General features: G+C 36.2%; 1 protein-coding gene across 5 annotated transcripts in view; it reads left to right on the top strand.

Moving 5' to 3' along the window:
• ZNF521 (zinc finger protein 521) overlaps positions 1–22,216 on the top strand; it is a 275,173-nt gene that overhangs the window by 140,249 nt on the left and 112,708 nt on the right. For 4 of the 5 annotated variants that reach the window (XM_055324574.1, XM_055324571.1, XM_055324570.1 and 1 more), the window contains one exon: positions 6,501–6,585. In XM_055324574.1, the coding sequence (XP_055180549.1) occupies positions 6,501–6,585 (85 nt within the window). The remainder of the gene's footprint in view (positions 1–6,500; positions 6,586–22,216) is intronic. The other variant, XM_055324572.1, reaches the window with a different exon arrangement.

A 22,216-nucleotide genomic window follows, 5' to 3' on the forward strand; every position in this document is an offset into this window, starting at 1 on the left:
TTTCCTACTAAAACTGCTGAGTATGTTTGGAGTGAAAATTTTATAGCATCATTGATGCTGTAAACAACATCCTGACTTCAGAGGGTCCTGACTGAGTCTGGGACCAGCTCTTCCTTGACAGCCACTGCCTAAGTTTGGGACTGGTGACATAGAGGGGGCTGAGAGCTATGGGACATCTTTGAGAAATGATTCTGTTACATCATGCTTTGATGCTATGAGCATATAATGATGATAGATAAAATATAAATAACCAAATGGATGTAGTCAGGTTCAAAACAATTCTCCATCTTTGAGATCCAGAAACCAAATTTCAGAAGTGGTTGGGACTGAAACCAGGATTCTATAGGATTCTACTCCAGAAGTGGTAACAATATTTAATTTCTGTGGGACAGAACTAAACTTGCTACTTAAAGCAGGGCAGAGAAGTTTCATTGCTTACAATAGAAGGCTAGAAAAAAAATTCTGTTGTTGATCAATACCTGGTATTAGGACTTTTGAGCTGGAGAGTTAAAGGGATAGGAAAAAAGATACAGTTTTATGACTTAAAACTGAATTAGCCAGATGCTGGCTCTATGATTCAACTAGCAAAGTCCTCTGTATCCCTGTAGCACATCAGACATACATGAAATGCCTCATGAGACCTAGCCTGGTCTAGGAGTCTGAGATAGCCTGGGAGAAACAATGGCAAAACTATTAGCAAGGAAAGAATGAGCACATAGAAAAAAATCTTTCACCACAAATGGGCTTCAAACCAAGATTCCAAAATATGTGAATGAATCTAATGCTAGTAAAGCAACAAAACAAAAATAATAAAAACCACAAACAAAAATGCCAGCTGTTATGATACCAAGATTCCATTCCAGAAGAAATTAATTATATAGAAGAGTCTGATAAAGACTTTGAAATAAGTATGTTTAGAAGCTCGGAAAGATAAATGTAGGTAGGATTTCTACTAAAAGGAGTGACAAATTATGAAGCAAACCCAAGTATAAACAAAGCAAGAGCACTTGTGTTTAAAATTAGAAATGAAAAATAGTCCTTGAACTAAAAGTTTTGGTGGATAAGATAATCTCTAGACTGGAGACCAGTGAAGAGAGAACTCATGGTTTTTAAGAGTACAGACAATTACCTAGCTCAAAATAGAGGGACAAACTGACTTCTAATTGTTCATGAAACACAGTTAAGATACATGGAGCCGAAATCCAGACACTCCGGTCTTGCCTATAGTTCCAATAGGAATGAATGGAGGATGTCTATGAGAGATAACATGGAAACTAAAGAAAACTGAAGAAAATAATGGCAGAAATTTTCAGATTGGAGGCGTTATGTAAGTTCTCAGATTGAAATTGTTCTTTCAGTATTGAGCAGCAGTAATATACCAAAATATGTGGTCAAGAACATGGCAATAAACTCTCAGGACACTGAGAGAAAGGAGAAAATCTTGAAGTCAAGTAGGGGGAATTAGGGAAGGCAGTTCCACCCTCTGGATTTTGGTCAAGAGCCTGGTACTGGAAGCTTATGCTGAAGATGGCTGGAGACTGGTTTCTCACTCTGATACCAGACGTGGCATTGTTAAGGACCAAAGCAGTACACAATTATAAGGAAAGCCTTCTTTCAAAATGTACTTAAAATGCCACTGTCAATTTACCTGCAAATGATCAGACTATAAACTGTGTTAAAACCCGGTAGGTGGGAGGCAGGGTAGGACACTGGCCTTAGTTATGGTACTCACAATCAGAACAAATTAGTTCAAGTCACTTCATCACTTCATCTGCACAGGAGGATAATCATCCCTCCTTTATCAGCTCTCACAGTTTTGTTGCAAGTGAATTTTGTGCATAGGAGCTCTTTATAGACCTTACAGACAATTGTAGGAAACTGTTATTTCTTTATTATAGAAATGAATGTAACCTCTGGTTTTTTGACCTCTTGGAGTTCATACGTTAGATTTACAAAAAGCAAGTAAACAAAAAATGCTCACAAAAAATACGAAAAATATTTGCAAAGCTGCTTGTTACAACTAAGCACAAATTATTTTGGATGCACATCAAGTGTGGAGGTTTGAAATGAACCAAAGTGATGGGTTTAATCAGGTTATGTTTAGTATTTTAAAAAATGACTTTAGATAGAATTGTTCTATCCATTTATTCCCATTTTATATTATGAAAATATTTAAGCATGTACCTAGGTTTAATAATTGTTAACATTTAACCACATTTACTTTATCTATATATGACTATTTTTTTCTGAATATTTGGAGGCAAATTGTAAACATAATGCCATTTCACCCCTAAATATCCAGTATGCATCTCATAACAAAGAGTATCCACATAACCATAATGCCATTGTCATATCTAAGAAAGTTAATGGAAGTAAATAATACCATTTCATAACCAGTTGAAATTCAGATTTCCCCAATTTCCTCAAAAGCCTTTTTTTTGCTGTTTTCTCCCCAAATTAGAATCACCACATGCTACATTTATTAGTTGTCTTTTTAATCTCTTTCACCTGAGAATCATGCCTCCACCTTTTCTATTTTTTCTCTGCGACATTGGCTTTTGAAGATAACAGACCAAGAATATTTTTGATTGGTGTTGAAGAATATTTTGGATTTGTATACTCCTCTCCTCCCCCTTCCCCCTGCTGCCAGGGTACTGCTTGTTTCTCTGTGCCTGTATTTCCTGAAAACTGGACTGTTTGTCTAAAAGCTTGGTTAGATTCAGGTTTACGTTTTAGATGAATGTACTTTATTATGATGTATTATACTACACATTGCATCACATTGAGAGACACATAATGCCAGGCTATTTTATTGGTAGTAATGTTAAGCTAAGTAGTCTGGTTGCAGTGATTACCATCAGATAAATCCACTGTAAAGTTAAATCTTTCTCTTTGTAGTTATTAAAGGATAAAAATTGGGTAGCTCCAGAATAACTTTTCTCTTAAAGAGTTTTAGCATCCATTAATGAGTATCCTGAGCTCCTTTATTTGGCATTGCAAAATGGTGAATTTTCTGTCATCCCTTCTGTGAGTCTTTCATAAAGAACTTTTCCTCATCAAATAGGCATGAACTACATTTCCTCCTAAAAAAGCTTAGTGCTTCTGTGCCTTTAATTGCTAATTTTCAGGATAAGAGATTTATGTAATAGTCACTTCCAGTGGTGGCAACTAAGATTTTTTTTCCTTTTCTGTTCCTGAGGGTTGCTATGAACTCAATGATTTTTTTTATAGTCCATGTTTTGTTTAAAAAAGTCAAAGCAATTTATAACTGCAAAGTATATATATATATTTTTTTTTGCTTGATGAGGTTCAGTGTGAAGCCTAAGTCCTAATGGAATGTAGTTTGCTGGGGGGAGGGGTGTTAATCAGAATAATTTTTTTAAGTATACATTATTAAAATCCTGATCACTTTTTTTAATTTATGAGATGCTCTTTCCTGAAAGTCTCTGAGTACCTTAACCAGAGTATAACTGAAAACAAGAATGTCAAAAAGGCACATTTAAATTGTTCTCAAAATCAATCAAAAATAATGAGGTGCTGGGAAAAAGTTGTATCCTTGATAATTACATCTATCAGTATCAGAAAACAAAAGAGAACAATCAGGAAATGACAACCCCACTCCCAAGTAGCACATTAAAAAAAGGCTAATGAAAAAAAGTCTCTTTTAAAAATTGTACTAAATTAGCATTTCAAGTAAATTGACAACTTAAGCGTTGATAAAGGCCAATCTGGGGCCCAAACAATGGAAGTTCTGTTTCTACTGTTATCTGCTTTTAGAAGAAATGATCTCACTTGACTTTTTTTGTGTTGTTGTCTTCTATATAAATGGAAGTAATTGTCCTAAGGGAGGTGACAGTCGCCCTGTACTCCTTAAGGGTTAGGACAACCCTGGAGTATTGTGCTTAATTTAGGGTTTTGTTTCTTAAAAGGTTGACCTGGAAGAGAGTAACCAGGATGGTGAAAATTGTTCAAAACGTTTCTTATACCATCCCTCTATTCTCAATTTGAAAAAGGGTTAATGTAATTGTCATATTAGATAAGGGATCCAACCTCTTCTTTACGGCTCCAGAGCCTAGAGTTACGACCAGTGGCTGACAGTAGAAAAGCAGATTTGGGTCTCAAATTAGGAAGAAGTCCTTTACAAACTCAGCTGTACAGAGCTGGAGGGGATTTACTTCCAAGGGAGTGAGCTCCCCAATGCCAACCAGCACCGTTCAAAGGTTATGATCACTTCACTTAAGGATGGTGTATGGGTGGGCAGGCATCTCTCACATATTTTGCTAAAAGTCTATCATAATAAGGATGCTTTAAAGGTCATTTAAAATCATTTTTAAAAAGAGAGATAGAAGGTAAAAATGAATTTTATGTCATGGCTTTCAGAAAGAACACCTTAACACCTCTCAATTTACATATCATTGCTTTGTATTTGGGAAATGTGAGCTGTGCGGGGAGGCAAAGTTCAAATTACAGCATTGTAAGATCATGGTATACGTTGTTTTTGATGACATGAAATTCTTATTTCATTCAGCCCCAAATTTAGGAGCTTATAGATAAGAATCTGACTTTGTTAAGAATAGAACATAACATTTTAGACACTATCTTAAGAGTAGAATTAGTATTTGAATTATCAGCAGTGACAAAAGCCTTCTCCTTCAATGATAAAAGAAAACTTGTGTACATAGATCTTCAAATATGTCAGTTCATTTTGAAGGTAGTAGTAAGTGCTGGTATTTTATTATTTTGGCTTGTCAAGTGATTTTATTCTTTATTATTAGTCCAGGAAAAAAAAAAGTCCTAGTATATTCCACCAACATATTCATCAGTCATCATTTTTGGAGACAGTTTTCGACATATTGTATGTTTTACTGTGCTAACAAGAGAAAAGACTAGCCATTAAGTTTATGTTTCTTTGTTTTTCAGCAAGGTCACATATCAGGAATAATGCTAGAAGTATGCTAATAAACAATATATAATGTAGGTCATCTGGGAGTAAGAAATATTTTCTAACTAGTTCTAAAGGGAAATATTGTTAAAAAAGGGATAGATGTTATTTACGCAACACATGTTGCTCTATATGTCACCATCAAAAGCATCTTGTAAACAGCTCAGTGCAGTAAATCTTCCTCGGTGATCGTCAGGGTTTTCAACTCCGTGTTAGATTTAGATTCAGCACATTCAATTCACGATATGCCTAATGTACAAAGCCTGTTAGGTTATTGAGAACACTTCCATTGGAAAGAGGCCTGCTCTTCTGTATTTTACAAGGAATGCTACTATCCTGTGTTGCAGAAGCTAATACTATGTTAAGTGACAATAATTAAGAAAATTTTACATGAACAGCATTTATAATTTTGATTGCTTTTGAAATTACGCTAAATTTTTGTACTTGACTTTGATTTTGTTGAATTCTTTAAAATTAATTATGATTTACAGACTGATATTTTTAATTGCTACAATTAGTGAAGCAATTTTATATGACCACGGATGAAATGATAATTCTGTAAGAATGCCTTAACAAACTGTCATTGGTGTACTTTTACAAATGTCATTTTTTTCACATTTGGGAGCTTTCAGAATGGTTTATTTTGTTTTCCAAGATGGTTTTTAATTGAAAATATCAAGTTTCATCATAAAGGAATTTATGTAACTGTGTTCTAGAAAACATAACCAATACTTTATTTATTGAGTTCACCTAAGATGTACTGAGCCATATGGGGGACACAATGATAAAGATGTGAAATCATAAAGGCTGCTTTTATCCGACAGCCTAGCACTTGGAATTAAGAGAGCTTATTTCTCTTCTCAGCTCTAGGGCACTCTGACATCAGGCAAATTCTTTCTACTTCCCTGGGCCTCAGTTTCTTTATTTATGATACAAGAATTAATAAATTCTGTTCTCTCCCCTTGCCAGGACTTTTATGTAAAATGATAAAATGATGTTAGAATGCTCAGTATGGTCTTATTTCTATGGGAAAAAGTGAGTATTTAAAGGGTAGTATTGAGCAACTTCTAAAGCACCTAAATTTTAGACTTCAGCTAAAAATTATAATTACTGAATGTCTTAGCTAGATTCTGCAAGTCTTATTGGCTGTTTTACTAAGGGGTATCTAGAAGTAATGTCACAGACATTTTGGTTGGAATGAAATTGTGATTGACCTATGAGGACATCAGTTTCTGAAACTCGGCTATGTGTTACAGATTTTTAATATTAAACTTCTGTTTTTGAACTTAGGAATCCTTAAAAATATATTATGCCATAATTATGTGCCTCCATTTCTTCCAACTGTTGTAGCTAAAAGTATAACATTAGGATCAAACCACAAAATCTTAGTAAGAAACTCATAGAACTTTGCCCAAGCAGATCCACAGTAGCATAGTTAGCAAAGACATATATGGCCAACATCTCAAAAAAAAATGCTGTGAGTAGTGTTGGTTTTTTTTCAAGAAAACAATAAAAAGTGCATGTGTCTAAGTAATTCTATTTATACTTGTTTTCTCAGAAGAAGACCTATCAGTGCATCAAGTGTCAGATGGTTTTCTACAATGAATGGGATATTCAGGTTCATGTTGCAAATCACATGATTGGTGAGTGATGCTCTAAACCTTATTACAGATAGCTTTTTCTTCTACTTGTGTATATCACTGCCTATATAATTAAACAGAGTTAAAGATGAATTAATTGTTCAGCCATCAATGTTTTACCTAGGCATGATTGATTTTTATTACTATTATTAGGCCTGATAAAACGTTAGCACATTTTATTTTCTGCAAGGGCTAGTTTAGACTTCTGCAGAGGATTATATATCTACTGACAGTCAAAACACAGGTGATTAACAAATTAAACTTCTAATCATTTTTGCATTATTGAAAACTAACAGGAATGGTTAATGAACTGGATGTTAGCTTTCCATAGAGTTTTAGACAGGTTTTAATTTCAGAAGTTATTATGGTAATGGCACTGCTGTGTGTTGCTTAAGCATCTTTGTATCAAAATCTAAAGTGGTGAGTTTTTGTGATAGGGAAACATAAATAATTTAAATTGCCATAAGATCGTTTTATATGTATGGTTTCAACAGCCTGGAAATAATCATGATCATAAAGATCATGTAAAGAATTCAGTAATCATTTTTTATTTCCCCACCAAATTTTACGTAGATCTTTATATAAGTGGTTTGGGTGAAGATCTTGGAAGTCACTCTCAGCCAGTGTTTTCAGAGGTTTTGCCTTTATCATATGGACTAGAGCTAAAAGGATATTTTTTTTCAGTTATTCATATTGTCCCATTATCCCTTAATTCCTCTGGGGTTACCTCTTATGTTTTTTAATTTGATAAGCACTTAGTAATAACACTAAGAGTTTTACCAGCCAATTAAACTTTATCAAGCAGATCTTTTTCTACTAGTAAAATGACAATTGTTATTACTTTATGCTATTTTTGTTACTCATTTGTGTTTTTATACTTCGAGAGTTTTTTATTTCATCCTCATCTGATGGTATTCTATACTACCATAAATAATTGTGATATAATACTAAAAAGTCCAATTAACCTCATGCTCTCCTATTACCAAACTCTTAAGACAAGAAAGAAAATTCAGCATTTTTGACTCTGAACTTGGTTTCAGGGGTAAACAAGTTTTATTATACACTAATCAGAAGTACTCTTAAGAATGCTCAGTGGAAGGGTTGCTCCAACTATCATTATTGATCATGAAAAGCAACCATAACAGAACTCCTAATTCTCTTACAGAAATTAATGAACATAAATTCAAAAGCATGTTAGAGAATTGACTAATAGTTTTTCAATAGGATTTGTTTTATAGTGTTTCAAATGACGGGTCTTTAGGAGGATAATTGCTTATCAAAGACTAAGTACATAACTGTGCAAAATGGAACGTACACACAACAGCTAGAATATTGATCACTCTATCTCTACATTTTCCAGATTTAAGCACTAATATTATTAGTGATTTTCTAATACAGTAAACATGTTCTCCAGTGTGATAGAATAACAGTGACAGCTTTGCTGAATATTTAGCAGGTAATGACAACATGTAAGAGAGATTTAAATAATGTGTTTCCTTGCAATTTTCTTTTATTTTGGATTCCAAACAGATATTCTTTATAAACTTTCAAAACTGCTTTTTGGGAGGAGGAGGTGGGGATTAAAAAGAATGAATTGTTCTTGCCAGGAGAAATGCTAATATTTTCCGTCTCTTTATATCTTGAGTAGAGTTTATCGGTGGCAGTCATTCATAACCCTGCTTCATGCTACAGTTTTACGTGGGCTTCAGTGAAAATGTTTCTTGGAATTTGCACCTTATGGAAAATTTAGCAAAATGCTATAGGTCGTGCTTCTGTGTAGTTTTATTCTACATACATTTATTTTTGGTCCTGGATTTTGTTATTTACCCCAGGAACCAGAGGAACAGATTGAATATATTTTTCACCATGATATTAATGTTCTTGTCCATACATCAAATTTGAATTGAATGTTGAGCAGTGAAAGGACTTTTTTGATTTTCCAATTTAAGTATTATTTGGCCATAAAATTCATTGGTTTGTCCTGGTCCTTCTTTTTAAATTGCTTTATACCTTTCCTTTTATATTTCTCTTACACTCCTTGCAACATGAGTGCGTTCCCAGAGCTTTCTCCCTCTACCTTATGTGGATTAATATGACACTAACTTTCTCTTGGGATCTGAGCATTTAACAATTCACCTTCCATCAGAGAAGCAAATTCTATTCCTTTCCACAGAGGGCCTAGTTATTTAATATTCATACTATTTTTAATAATAAAATATGTAATTCTCTTGCACTTGAGGCCTAAACAAATGAATAGCATCCATTTAATTGTTTTATCTGTTGACCATGCATCCAAGTCCTTAAACTCCAGTCGTGTTGTTAATATCTACAGAAAGCGAATGCATAATGGGATGATGTCACAAAGGCTAAGATATCCTTTTTTAAAATCCCAGTGTGATACTTAGTCTTTCAAATGAGGCAAGCAGCATTATTTTGTTGACTAAAATACCTCCATTGAGGGTAGGTATTTTTAGGTTGTGTGTCTGTGTATGTTTTTTTGTCTAATCAAAAAATAATCTCAACTAGACACTTAGCAGGAAAGAAGGATTAGAGACTATCTGAAAAGCCTCTTACTCTTTTTGTTAAGAGGGTATATAGTGTTTTTGCAGATTTCGCTCTACATTTCAATCAGTCTAGAGGAAGGATTATGTCACCTGATGGAGGTCTGCAGATGACCCAATGAGGTGTAACTTTAAATTCCTTCTTTAACCAAGTAATTTGCATTTGCTTCTCTGTAGCACACATGTTTAATGCAACTGCAGTGTCAGACGACCTCCATGGTTCTTTCTGGAAGTGCTGGTCTCAGGCTATTGGCCAGGGACGTTTGTGAAAGGAAAACCATCAATGTTTCTACCAGGTACATACCGGAGATGCTCTGCTTTAAGTGCTGTTTTGCAGCTAGGTGTGGACACATGGTCTACGTTGCAGGGATAATTACTCAATAAAAATGCATCAGGGATTTGACTTATGTCTATTAAGGAAAAAAAGAAAACCTCACTTTCCACTACATTTTGACACAGTTTCAGTAAGAAATCAGACCAGTGACTATTTAGGGGTTTCTTTTCTTCTTTACACACACGCAAAAAAGAGCTACAAAACATTTTAACAGCTTTCCTGGGGAAAAGATTTCCCTCTTTTCAAGTCTGCACAGATGAGAAATTTTTTCTTGTCTTCCTTTGTTCTTTTCACATAGTTTATGTTGGCTTTTGACCTGAGAATACAGAAAGAAGCCATTGTGTATTATGTCTTTTAATTCATTTTTTCCTAGTCTCTATCAGCATAGTAAATATTTATTGTTATTTTCTTCTTTGAGATTTCTGTTATTATTATTATTTGGTATGGATTAGCACAGATAGAGATGAAACCAGGGGATTTAAATGTGTTTAACCCAGCAAAGGAATTGCCTCATATAAAATTATGAGGCTCAACAGCAGTAGAGTAAATTTGTAAGTGCTCTGAATAAAGGGCTGTTAGGCATGTGATAATATAAAGAGATGACATTGCCAAGAACTATTTATGAGAAGCTTAATTTTTTCACTCTGATAATTCTTGACCAATAATTACCAGCCTCTAATTATCTATTTTAGTTAGAAAGAAATTTCGATCACTACGGAGGTTGGCATTGCAACCAGCGTATAAATCCCCAAAGAGACAAATGTGTTCCAAACAGCCACAAACAACTGTCTCATGAAACATAGTGAGCAAATTGCAAACGGCTGGTGGTAGACAACCAGCAGTACACTCACCATCGAAGGCCAGTCCGCTTGACAAAGAAATGATCAAAGGGGAGAAACACCATTATCCTTGGAACTGATTGCTACACTCATGGACTTTGGAGGATAAGTGGTGAGGATATAGCTATGGCCATTTCCAGGCCTCCTTTTCAAAATTCTCAGACAGATAATATGAAGTGAATGGGTATAAACCATATACCTAGGAATTATTTTTAAAAACTGACTTAGAACTGATTACTTAATAAGCTTTGGGTTTTTTGTATTTTTCATCTGAAAAGAAAGACCAGTGTTATAATGGCAAATTTGTATCTAAGGTGGCGGAGCACCCTGTTTTGTGAAAAAAAATGGGAAATCCACAAATAGTCACTAATAAATGTGTCCTGGATAGATCAAGGATGATGCTTAGAGCATTTAGGGGAAGCAAATGTATTTATCTCTTAGAAAAGCAAAGCTAAAATTTGGAACTATAAATGATAACTAATAGGAAAACACTGATGTAAAGGTATTGACTATTTTGGTTCAAATCTCTAATACTCAGTGTTCTCAGTGTTTTGTAGTTATAATTTTTTAAAGACCACGAAAAGATTCAAGTTTTCTGCAATGCACATGGGAAGATATATACCCTATGTGTTATGTTCCATGCGATATACATCACTGATGTCAAGACAAAAAGAATGCATAAATCAGTTTTGTACACTGTAGTGAATTTTTAGTCTGTTCTTGTGGCAAGTGACATTCATATGTTCTGCAATTTGTTTGATGCCCAAGGTCACAAATGGCATTCTTTTCCTTCCATTTCTTTAGTGGATGGTGTGCTGTGTGACTAATCTTCATTATAGATTTGTGACATTCAGTATCACTTCTGGAACATTTCAGCTTGAGTGCTCTTGCTTTACAATAGACTAAAACCAATATTTTGAGGTCTATAGTGGTTTTGGATTTTATATGTCTTAAGGGGAAATATCCACAGATAGGGATCTCTGCATAGGAAGATAAAGGACCATGTTGCACTTTAAACTCTCAGCTTTCATTGGCAGTTTTAAAAAAAACGAATACAAATGAATCTACAGTAATGCATCTATGTGAGGGGATATATATACACACATATACATATATATAAATACATATATTTATGTCTGTATATATATACACACACATATATATATGTATCTGCACTATCCTAAGAAACTCGAAGTCATTAGGTTCTTTGTGGAGTTTGCATTAATTCTAAACGACAAGACTATTGAGTTCTAAGTCATCCTTTGATAGCTTACAAAACTCAGGGAATTAAGAAACAAGCATTTGGTGTTAAATATGATGAAATACTGGCTTATTTCATCAAGAGCTGGATTAAAAAAGATGAAATCTGGACAGTTTAATGGTACCAGAAAGCTACCCTCATGTGGGCAATGCTGGCTTATTTGAAAAGCCCATAAAGGGTTTCTACATGGACCATACAAAAGGGATACTTTCTCTTTAATAGCCATCTGTACAGGAGAGATGAGAAGTGGGCCAGGTCATCTCTCCTCAGCTGTCATGATATTAACGTAGGTAATGGAGCAAGCTCGGCGTTCTGCTGGGTGTTGTTTTTCATAGATGTTCATCGATTTACACAGATAATTCTATTTATTTCTTAGCGTTGGTCCAAGTGAACCAGGCACAATAACAAACATCAAAGCATTTCAAATGACTTTATCTTTGTTGGTAACGTAACTTTTGTCTAAAAAATGGTGTCACACCTACTGTGCAGATGGCTGCATGATTTGTAAACCAGCCAAAACATTTAAACAAATGTGTGATCTGGGGATAGATTAAATAAAGGATAAAATGGAGTGTGGGCCACAAATTCTAATAATCAGATGATTTTAAGTTGTGTGCAGTGTGGAGTGATGGTCACAGTGATAGCAGGGAAAGCTTGCCAATGACAGCAAGGTGCCTTATAGATCTCAGGATGGAGCCTGTGGCCTGGTAGGCCTCAGTTTGAGAACCGCACATTTGCTGTACAGCTGGCAGCTCTGTATGGGGACATCAGATAAAACTTATGTAAAATGAAGTGTTATTGCTTAGTATGAAATTGTTCAGAGAGGGAATTTGCAGACAGTAACTGAAAACAGAATTCATGGTACCAATGAAGCAGACTGTAAATATGAAGAGGGTTTAATTATCTGCGCAATTTAACAAAATTCAAGATGTATTCAGAAAGGACATACGCAGGCATAAATAGAGCATAGCTACACTGTTTACTGAGTGCAGAATGGGGCTGCAGGAACTTATCAAGCCTCTCCTATAATAAGGTTTCCTAGAAACAAAGACATTTTAAAATAAAAGAAGACAAAAAAGACGTAAAAAAAAAAAGTCTTTCTAGAATAAGATAGTTTTCAAGAGCTCATCTTGATTACTCGGATTCTTATTTCTGAAGCAAATTTTAAAGAAAATCTCTGAGCCCATTTCTTAATTTTGGTGTTAAGCTACTAAAAGAAAGTCAGAGGTGTTTATCCTTGTTTTGTGTTTTAGCCTGCGCCTAGCAGCTTGGATTTAGTTAAAAAAAAAAAAAAAGTTTTTAATCTACAAGCCCCTAACAAAACCCCTGAGCCATTCCTTGTGATGATAATTTTCCATGAGACCGAGGGTTCGGATCAAGTCCATAGAGAGGTTGAAGATTCCGTTTCTTGTGACATTTTAAAACGTACTGCCCTTAAAGAGGCCTCCGAAAATTGTTGTTCTCAGGCCCAATTACTAGATGCCAGCCTTCCATCCTAGGCTCTGTACAGAGAAGCTGGGGAAAGAGTCTGTGCCAGATGGATAGTTCCATGTGACTGGCTGAGACACACTGGCCAGGCTTCTGGCTCTGGTTTGGTCCTCGCCTTTGACTTGCTGGAGAATAGGCCACAAGTGTATCTCTGTTTCACTCCCCTGCTTGATATGTGGATTCTCAAATGCCAGTGTCCGTTTCTGAATGAAGTTTGCAAAACATTTCTGAATGGGAGGCACCGAGAGTCATGGACAGTAGACACGAAAAGATGGACCCCGCCTGCACCCATGCCCACGTGCACACACACACCGTGACCTGCTTCCCCCAGGTTCCTTCAGACACGTAAAAAGTCAAGTTCTCTGCTGACCCAATTCCAGAGGTCATTTCTTAGTTTCTGGGCTGTTAATAGCAATAAACAAAAGAAACAGAGCCAATATGGAGAGTGGGTATCGAACTTCAGCTGCTCATATTGTTGCATTTGGTGAGCTGATGGGGTTTCGTAGGTCACCTTTAGAATTATGCCTATGACAGCAGTAGCTACCTGCCAAGATTGCAAGGTATCTCACAGCTCTCAGGATGGCGCCTGTGGCCCGGTAGGCCCCAGTTGGAGGGGTACACATTTGCTGTACAGCTGGCAGCTCTGTATGGGGCAGCCGTGTGGGCTGCTAGGGAGCTGGAAAGGAGACAAGCATGAAATTTCTTCTAAACCCAACTCTGTTTTTCTGTACTGTTGGCTGCTTCTCAGTTCCTTGACAAAAAAACCAATCAGGCACCCTTTAATCCGCCTGTGATTACCACTGGTATAAAAAGAGAAGCATAATGAGGAAAAATGCCTCGTTTTGTTGCCTTCAAAAGCCAACAAATTGGAGTTAACTTGACAGGAAGTGGCTTAATAATTAGATTATTTATTTATTCCTGACACATATCCCCCTGTTACTGGTCTCAGGAGACCCTGTAGATGGTACGATTTTCAAGCTGCCATTACTTCGCTGTCTTCTGCGAACAAAGAAGCTACTGTCTATCAGTCAATTAAACGCACTCTTTAAGCAGAGGCTTCGAAGACCTCAATGGAGAGAGCCCTGGGACACTGTGGCTGATGATTCCTTTCTCTGTACTGTACATCACACTCTCAACTACAGTCCCCACAGAGATGGAATAAAGTCATGCATTAAAATATCACTTGTTGATTTGTTTGCTAATGAAGAGCCATTGAAATGTTTGTGTATTTCTATGGCAAAATTGTTGATAAAAGGGCCTACTTGCCTGCATATCTGAGTTCATCTGCTGTGAGTGCTTATTTAAGAATTATTAAAATTAAAGTCGATAAACAACAGAATAAAAAAAAACCACCCTCAGAGAACAGGAGTTTTCTTGCCCTCTTCATCAAATTAAGTGAATAAAGTCAGGAAAAACAGAGGAATTGGTGTCATCTTGAGCTCTTGCTTACACTGCATTAATCCAAACATGGTTTTCTCTGACATAAAAATGTAACTCGTTTTCAGAGTATCTGGGAGCTACACCTTTTAAGTGTGAAAAGATATCAGAATCCCTTCGTGAGAGTAATATACTTGGAATTTTTTTTTTTTTCTTTAAGACGAATGACATTTTTGCTGCCGTTTCTCTAACTCGGTGAGTATGAGCAAAGGCTTTACTAGGGAGCTTAGTGGGGGCTTTTACAACCATACTAATAAAACCTCTATGGCACGTCAGACTCAAACTCACAGTCACGTGGATTGTAAAGAAATACAGCTTTCCTTCTATGTTCCTCTTCCTGTTTTCTTTTTTTCCCCCTTTTTCTTTTCTTAACATTATTTTATTTCCATCTAAGTGGTGCTGACTTTTCAACCACCATGTAGTTAAGGTTTTTATCCCTTAATATATTCATCAACTTCTTACTACTTACTGTTTACTGTGTACAAAGGTTGCCTTGGCTGGACTTCTCTGGCTCCCATTAATTGGTTTTATATTTTAAGAGTACATCTGTTGTTAGGTTGGAGGTCTAGAGGTCTGTCTAGGTTGAAAGACTCAGATAATATTGTGACAGCTCTCTGCTGAAATGTTTAGCTATCACTCTGCCACTTAAAGGGATAAATTTGGGATTTAAACCAAGGCCACTGAACATTGAAAAGTGTCCCCTCTTCCTCCCATCAGACTTTGTAAATGTAATCAAGGTTTTAATGATAGTTTTCATGATTACCTGACAACAGGCTGTAAGGAATTAATTCAAGACATCATCAGATGGTCATATTCCTTATTTCTACCCTGTTATTCCAAGTCATTTTGTTAGAAAAAGCTTAGATACTCGGAGGTGTTCTCTAATAGAAAATGAATTTGAAACCCTTTCATTAATTGGTGATTAATATATTTCAGGATTAGTTTAAGCAGGGCCCTACCTCCTGCCCAGTCAAGTATGTTCTGGTTAATATCCAATTATCTGCACCTTCGTAGTTATTATGTCTTAATATTTCGGATATGATAACCAGAAACTTGAGAGTAATGCTAATGAGGAGCACAGAGCAAGAATTAACCAATGACATACTCAATGATCCTTGGTGGGGAAAGAATCTCTTTCTTCCCCTTAATGCCTTGCTTCAGCATCTTCTGGGCCCTGACTGAAAAGTAAGACTTTCAACCACAGCAGGCAGAAGTCAGAAAACGAATCATTTTCTCTTGCAATACTAGGAACCTGAAGGTGCAGTTCACCTACAAACATTGCTTAAGTTTATTTTATGGAGACTAGGAATAGGCAACGGAAAGCCAGTTTGTGTCTTCAAACAGGAAACATCATGTTCTGCAAAGCCGCAAGTTGTTACCTCTCCAAAGGATGTTTTAATGCAGATGAATTTGAAATGCCTTTAATCTTTCACCGAGGAAACACTTTTCCCTGCTACCTTTAGTCCTTCTCACCTCAAATTTATCACCACGATGTATACATGTTGCGCCCCTGTCGAATTTTTTGTGCAGGCAGTTTCACTTTCGAACAATCTGACGAAGCTCCCCTAGCAGTGCCTGCCAGGGTAGTATGTGCTGCTTCAAAACACGTAGCTTTAAATAGTGCACTTTGTACATTACCCCTTTATATGCTGTATTGTAATGAAGCAACATCAGTAAATTGCAATGAAGGGCGATTGTTGCATGGGGATGACTACTACACCTTGGGGTCCATTTGCACCAGATTATTCTTTTTATTGTTATTATTACTTCCCATCTTCTTTACTCTCTTGCTGCCGAACTTGCTGTTGGCCACCGGTGCAACACAGAGGGGATCTTAAGGAACATTGCAGGCATCATTTTTTCCTCTTAGGCGCATACCAATCACTGTTCAGTTCCAAACTCAGATATCCTGGGGGCTTTGTGCGTCTTTATTGATGCTACTTTACTCTGTTGACTTCATTCGTAATGTCCTTCATCTTCATCTTCTTAGGCAAACAAATTTACTGTGAATAAAAGTGATCCGTTTCTTTTCAAACATTTCGTGTAGGTGTTATAAATTTGTAGTTGGGATGATCAGCTGATCCATCCCTTCCCCCAGACAGGTTTAATAATTTAACACAGGGGATTGAGAGGGGATTACCGTTTAAGAGAAAGATTTGTATTTGCAGTGTCTTCTTGGATTTCCTTAAAACACAGATTAAAGTCATTATGAATATTATATGCATTCGTAACATCTCTTTACAAAATGGCTTATTTCCTGCCCCCAACCAACTACTGTCCCCCAATAACTAATAAATAAAATGGTGTAGACTTAAGTGAGGGAGCCTCTGTTCTTATTGAACGGAATTGTGAGTAAGGTTTTAGTTTAAGGATAATTATCTGTGAATTTGGGGTGACTCTTCATCTTTCTACCATCATAATTTTAATACCTGTGTCCATTTGTTTTTTTCAAATTGTTAGTGCAGCTGTTGTTCTGTTTTTCTTTTCCTAAGGCTGGGCTCCTGTGCAGCATTCAAACTAAAATCTAGAATTAGAGCTGACACACCTTCAATTGAACTATCAAGTCTTTTAAAACTGCTTGGCCAGTGACGCCAGTCCCACGCTATTTGACTGTACATGCTTCCGATCGTGGGCCAAAGAGCATTGATTTTTAGCTGTCATTTCTAGTGCACATACTGTAGAATTGAAATTTAAACCTTAATCCACTCAGTAATGCAATTAATTTTTAATGCGCAGTAATACTAATTGAAATAGCCTGAATTTAGTAAGTCACCACAAGACATTTTCAAAAGCAAGAGTCTCCACTGAGAACTGGAAGGACAGATGATCATTGTTACAGTGTTTACAGGATAAATGCTTGCTCTGCAAACCTCAGTGGAAAGGGAGTTTTCTTTAAATTAGACCATAGTATATCTCTGTGAATAGAAATATCTCAGAGAGAATTCTGACTACCAGAACAGGTGAAAATTTTTCTGACTAACTTTAAAAAAGACAGCATCGTATTAGTTAGAAATATCTTAACATAGTATATGTAAAAAATTATATTAACCCAGTTTTTTTTTCAAAAGAGCAATCATAAATAGTTGCAGATGAAGTCACCTGCCGACAGTGTCATGGTCAAAAGCAACAGTCTCAATGGGTAATCTCATTATATGATGTATATTTGAGATACTGTTTCCAAATTTGATGAATACACATACTCTCTCAGCTGCCTATAAATCTGTTGCCTTGTTTTGGTATATTTATATTCCTGTAAACAAAAATATACTCTACTTGTATTTCAAACTGTGTTCCTTTAGCTTTTGCATATTATTTCAAAATGCCCTTTTAAAAGTTTTGTGAAGTGGTTCTTTTTTTTCTAGACAGAGTAAAGCAAATTCTGCGCAGTGAAACCGAGTAGGTTTCTAGTCATTTCTACACTAAAAAGGTTCTCCAACCACATTTTTCTGCTAGTAAATGAGGACTTTTTAAAATGTATCAGTTCTACTGATGAATGGGCTTGTGAGTGTTCAAAATGAGCACCAGCATTGCTTTAAAAAAAAAAAAAAAAAGACCAGCATTGTATATCATGCTTTCATGGCTCTCACATTATAGTATTTAATAAGCTGATAGTGCTGTTAAATATTTAGTAAAGGTTCCCTTGTAACCCTGCTATCTATTCAGATGGGATTTGAAGACATTTTTTCAGTACATAAGTAAAAATGATGTTCGAAAACTTGAAGTGGTTGTAGCATGGCATCTTTTCTAAATGAAGTGTGGGGTAACACGGTGCAAATGAGGTCAGCAGATTCACGCCTACCAACACCTGAGTCATTTCACATGTTTTGAACTCAGGGTTTGAACTGGTTTTCACTTTGTCACTGTTAAGTCAAAGTGCTCTTGGGGTTATTTACATAGCATACTAAAAATGACATTACAGTATTTTAAAAACAAAAAGGAAGCTCTTTACATTATGATTATTTTAAGCCGTCCTATCATCATCAGTGGAGCTTTATTATAGACATTTTCTCTTTTTCACTGAATAGAGGGGAAAAGAAAGAGATGAGGGCAAAACAGTTTATACTCCACTCCCAGCATATTATCAAATCCAGTTGGGGTTTAGTAAGTTAAATCTATTAAACATCTATTTTGGGTATACCATGGCAAATACTGAATAACAGATATTGTTTTACACACTCATATGATGCAAATGGATCATCCTTATCAGCTCTTTCTTATCATATGTGATAGTTATTATCTAAATAGCGGTTATTGTTCCTTTAATCTGGAAAGACAATTGGTTTCTAGGATCCTTATGCAAAAATATTGGCAGTAAATATGATGCTAACATCATTACTGTCATGTTGGTGGGTCAGAATTCAGATCTAAATCTTTCAGTGCTCTCACTGTGTTACTAGTTTTGAAGGTGTAAAGATAAACGTTGGTAATTTGTTCAGATTTGTATGTAATGTGGTTTGCTCTTCTAGGAGCCTATTTGCTTGATTCTAATTTTCATCCTGTTTTATATGCAGCCAGTGACCACAGTATTCATTCAAACTGCACAGAGACACATCTCATCTGTAAAACACAGCTTACTGATCTTATTTGCTATTTGTATTCTCCTAAAAAGAAACACAGAATTCATATGATGGCGGGCGGGGGGTAACATTTCGCTTTGAAATGATGTATATCACATACATGTTCATATCAAAGAAATGCATGATAAAGGATGGATAAAGGAGATAGCTTTAGGTATACATGAAGCAGGATAGAAGGAATGTGATACAGGGTTCATATATAGGTGTGTTTAATATGCATTGCTTGATGTATGTTGACCTCAGGTTACAAGAGTAGAAAATCCCATTTTCCAGCTTGTTTCAAATGTAGTAAAAATGCTGCTTCAGTTGCTTTATGCTACTCACATTGGGAAAGGTGCTTATACTGTGATAATTATCATCAAGGAATATTAATGCGTTCAGCATTTGTAACCCAAAAACTCATTATAGCTTAAGCTGTGCATCATCTGTGAAGAGAGAACTTTGCCAGAATTCGCTCTTCACAGGGGTTGCCTCCTGCTTGCTGCGGAGTGGTCAGAGTACTGCAAGAGGTCACTTAGGCTATTTTTGAAAGCTGAAGTTTTGCAGTTTTTGAATCACTACCTTCTGTCTAAAGAGCTTATTGTTCTTGCCTCAAAATGTCCCTTTAATTGAATGCATAGTGAAGTGCAACTAATAATAACAATAATAAACAAATAAGGAAGTAACTGCGTAGAGCTGCATAGAATTCAAGAGGTTGGCACATACCATCCATAATTGAAGTATTGGTGTCTTTCCTTTTGTCATTGAGCAAAGGGATTCATTTACACCAGTTTCCTTAATGCAGGTGCCCTTGGGTTTCAGATAGAAATGCCCCCACTGGGGCTCCACTTCACAGCCCTCTGGCTGGAAATTGTGTAAATAAGACTGCAGGGTCAGCCTTCCCTTTTTGGCAGCAGTGTCCTTAATTAGTCTGTGACAGTCTTTCACATGAGCCTACACTGTTCCTGGGGTCATTCCTCACACATCTTAGACATCTATCTCGTGTGCACATAGATATTTTTGTATGTCTGTTGAAAATCATTCCCTTAGGGGAATATTGACATGATAGGAATGAGAATCCCTGGGTGTGTCCAGAATTCTATAACTTAATCTGATCAAAATATCTGGTTAGATGGCTCCGTGATAAATTCTAGGTGGTTAGTTTCATAAGAACATTGTGCCCTCACCTCAGGTGTTGGCAGCTTGTTGAAAAGGAGCTGTGTGCCTGGGATATTTTTATGTGATTAAATTCCATTATTTTTCTCCCTCTGATCCATTGCTTGTCATTTCCCATAAGCGACACTGCTCTGTACTGGATGTTATAGTTTGTGTTACGCCAGGCAAAGAGCACTCACTAATACTCACTCCTCCCAGGCTGTCTGAATTTGCAGGACTGCTGTGTTCCTGAGGTCGAATTGTGACCCTGCCCCTGCCCCTGCCCCTGGGAGGACTAGAAAAATATGTTTCATAACTTCTCGTAGACCTATATGAAGAATAAGAAGGAAAACCATGAAGCCCATAGGCTCCTTTTAGATGAACTCTAAGGTTGGCATTCATCAAGCAGGAAAGCTTACCGTTGTGTGGGAGCTTCTTTACCGTGAGGGGTCACTGCTGGGGGTGCTGAGTCGGTCCTAGCGGAGGGCCTAGAAGAACCACATATTCATTCATAGAGCCCAGCAGACATGAATGCACAAGTTGATAATCTGGAGTCAACTTTTCCAAATGGAACTTACTTACCTCTTAGAATCACTTATAGGAAGGAATGCTGACAGAACGAGTATACCCTGAATTCAGTGCAGGTATCATAAGCTTGTTCCAATGGAAGCAATCTGGGTTTTATTTTGTTGTGTGGGGTTTTGTTTGTTTGGGTGTCTGTTTTGTTGAATGGGACACAAGCTTTGTTTTCTTCAGTGGTGCCCCCATGCCACAAAATGGTTGGAAGTCCCAAGCCAGCACCCTATTCTCATTAGTTTTGGGTTGCAATGCTGACATAATAGTTGAGAGATACAGTGGGTACAGATCTTCTGTAAGGATGTAAACTTAATAATCTTTATGAATTTTGAGTAACTCATAACTCCACTTCCTCGCCAAAAGAATTATGAAAAGATTGCTCTAACTCCTTCAGCCATTCTCTGCACTTGTGATAGATGCCATCCTCTTTACCTTGAGGCATTAGAAATGAAAGTGTGGTTTTCTTTTTTCTTTTTTTTTCTTTTTGCAAGAGATAAAAATGCATACTTTATAAGGACCAAATTGCATTTTCATGTTTAAGTTCACTATTTGCACTTGATGTGGTGAGATCCAAATGTGAAGAATTGCCTTTGACATTATTTCTCTGTCTCCTGCATCCTGAGCTTGCTGCATTATTATGTTGAAGTGCACCATCGCATGGGATAAATGTGATGCTGAAAACCTGGAAGTAGGGAAAAGATTGCATTCTGTGTCCAGGCTGTTTTAGATAACTGTAACTTCTTTACTTACGGACACAGTTTAATTTATCTTAGTAACGATACATTCAATAAAATTGTGAGCCTATGTGTCTTTTAGGTAAAATTTGTAATCTTCCAAGTGTTACGGGTTGGGGTGGAGGCAAAAAAGGGCTCTCATTTCTAAATGAAAAGGTAATTTAAACTTTCTTTAGAAGTCTGCTTTACATAATCTATATCTTGAACTATCACATGTTATTTTATAAACTACAATTTAAAGTACATTCATTTCAGAGGTCTTAAAATACACTCTTGGTTTCTGAATTCTCATTCAGATTTTCTCTCAGTAACTATGGTTTCCTGATTTTTTAATGGCCAAGATTTTTTTTTTAAATAGAATTTTTGTGGAGTTTTTGTTTGTTTGTTTGTTTGTTTTTTGTTTTTTTGTTTTTTTTTTTGTTTTTTTTTTTTTGGTTTGTATTTCACTGTGTGTGTTCTCATGTACACAAGTCTAAGTGTAGGCATGTACTGCTAACCTTTTAGCAAAGACTAACTGGAACACCACTCCCTGTCTTATGTTTAACAGGTTTCCAACAGCTTAGAGAGATAGTATAAAAGTGAACTGAAAACCATGGAGCTTATGTTGGAGTCTGATGTTTGAAAAAGAGATATTGGAAAAGGATGTTTTTTGGCTTGGCTCCCTTTTTAGATGTAATTGCTGCTTCATTAGGA

Source organism: Nyctereutes procyonoides, unplaced genomic scaffold, assembly GCF_905146905.1.
Source record: "Nyctereutes procyonoides isolate TBG_1078 unplaced genomic scaffold, NYPRO_anot_genome, whole genome shotgun sequence".
NCBI lineage: Eukaryota > Metazoa > Chordata > Mammalia > Carnivora > Canidae > Nyctereutes > Nyctereutes procyonoides.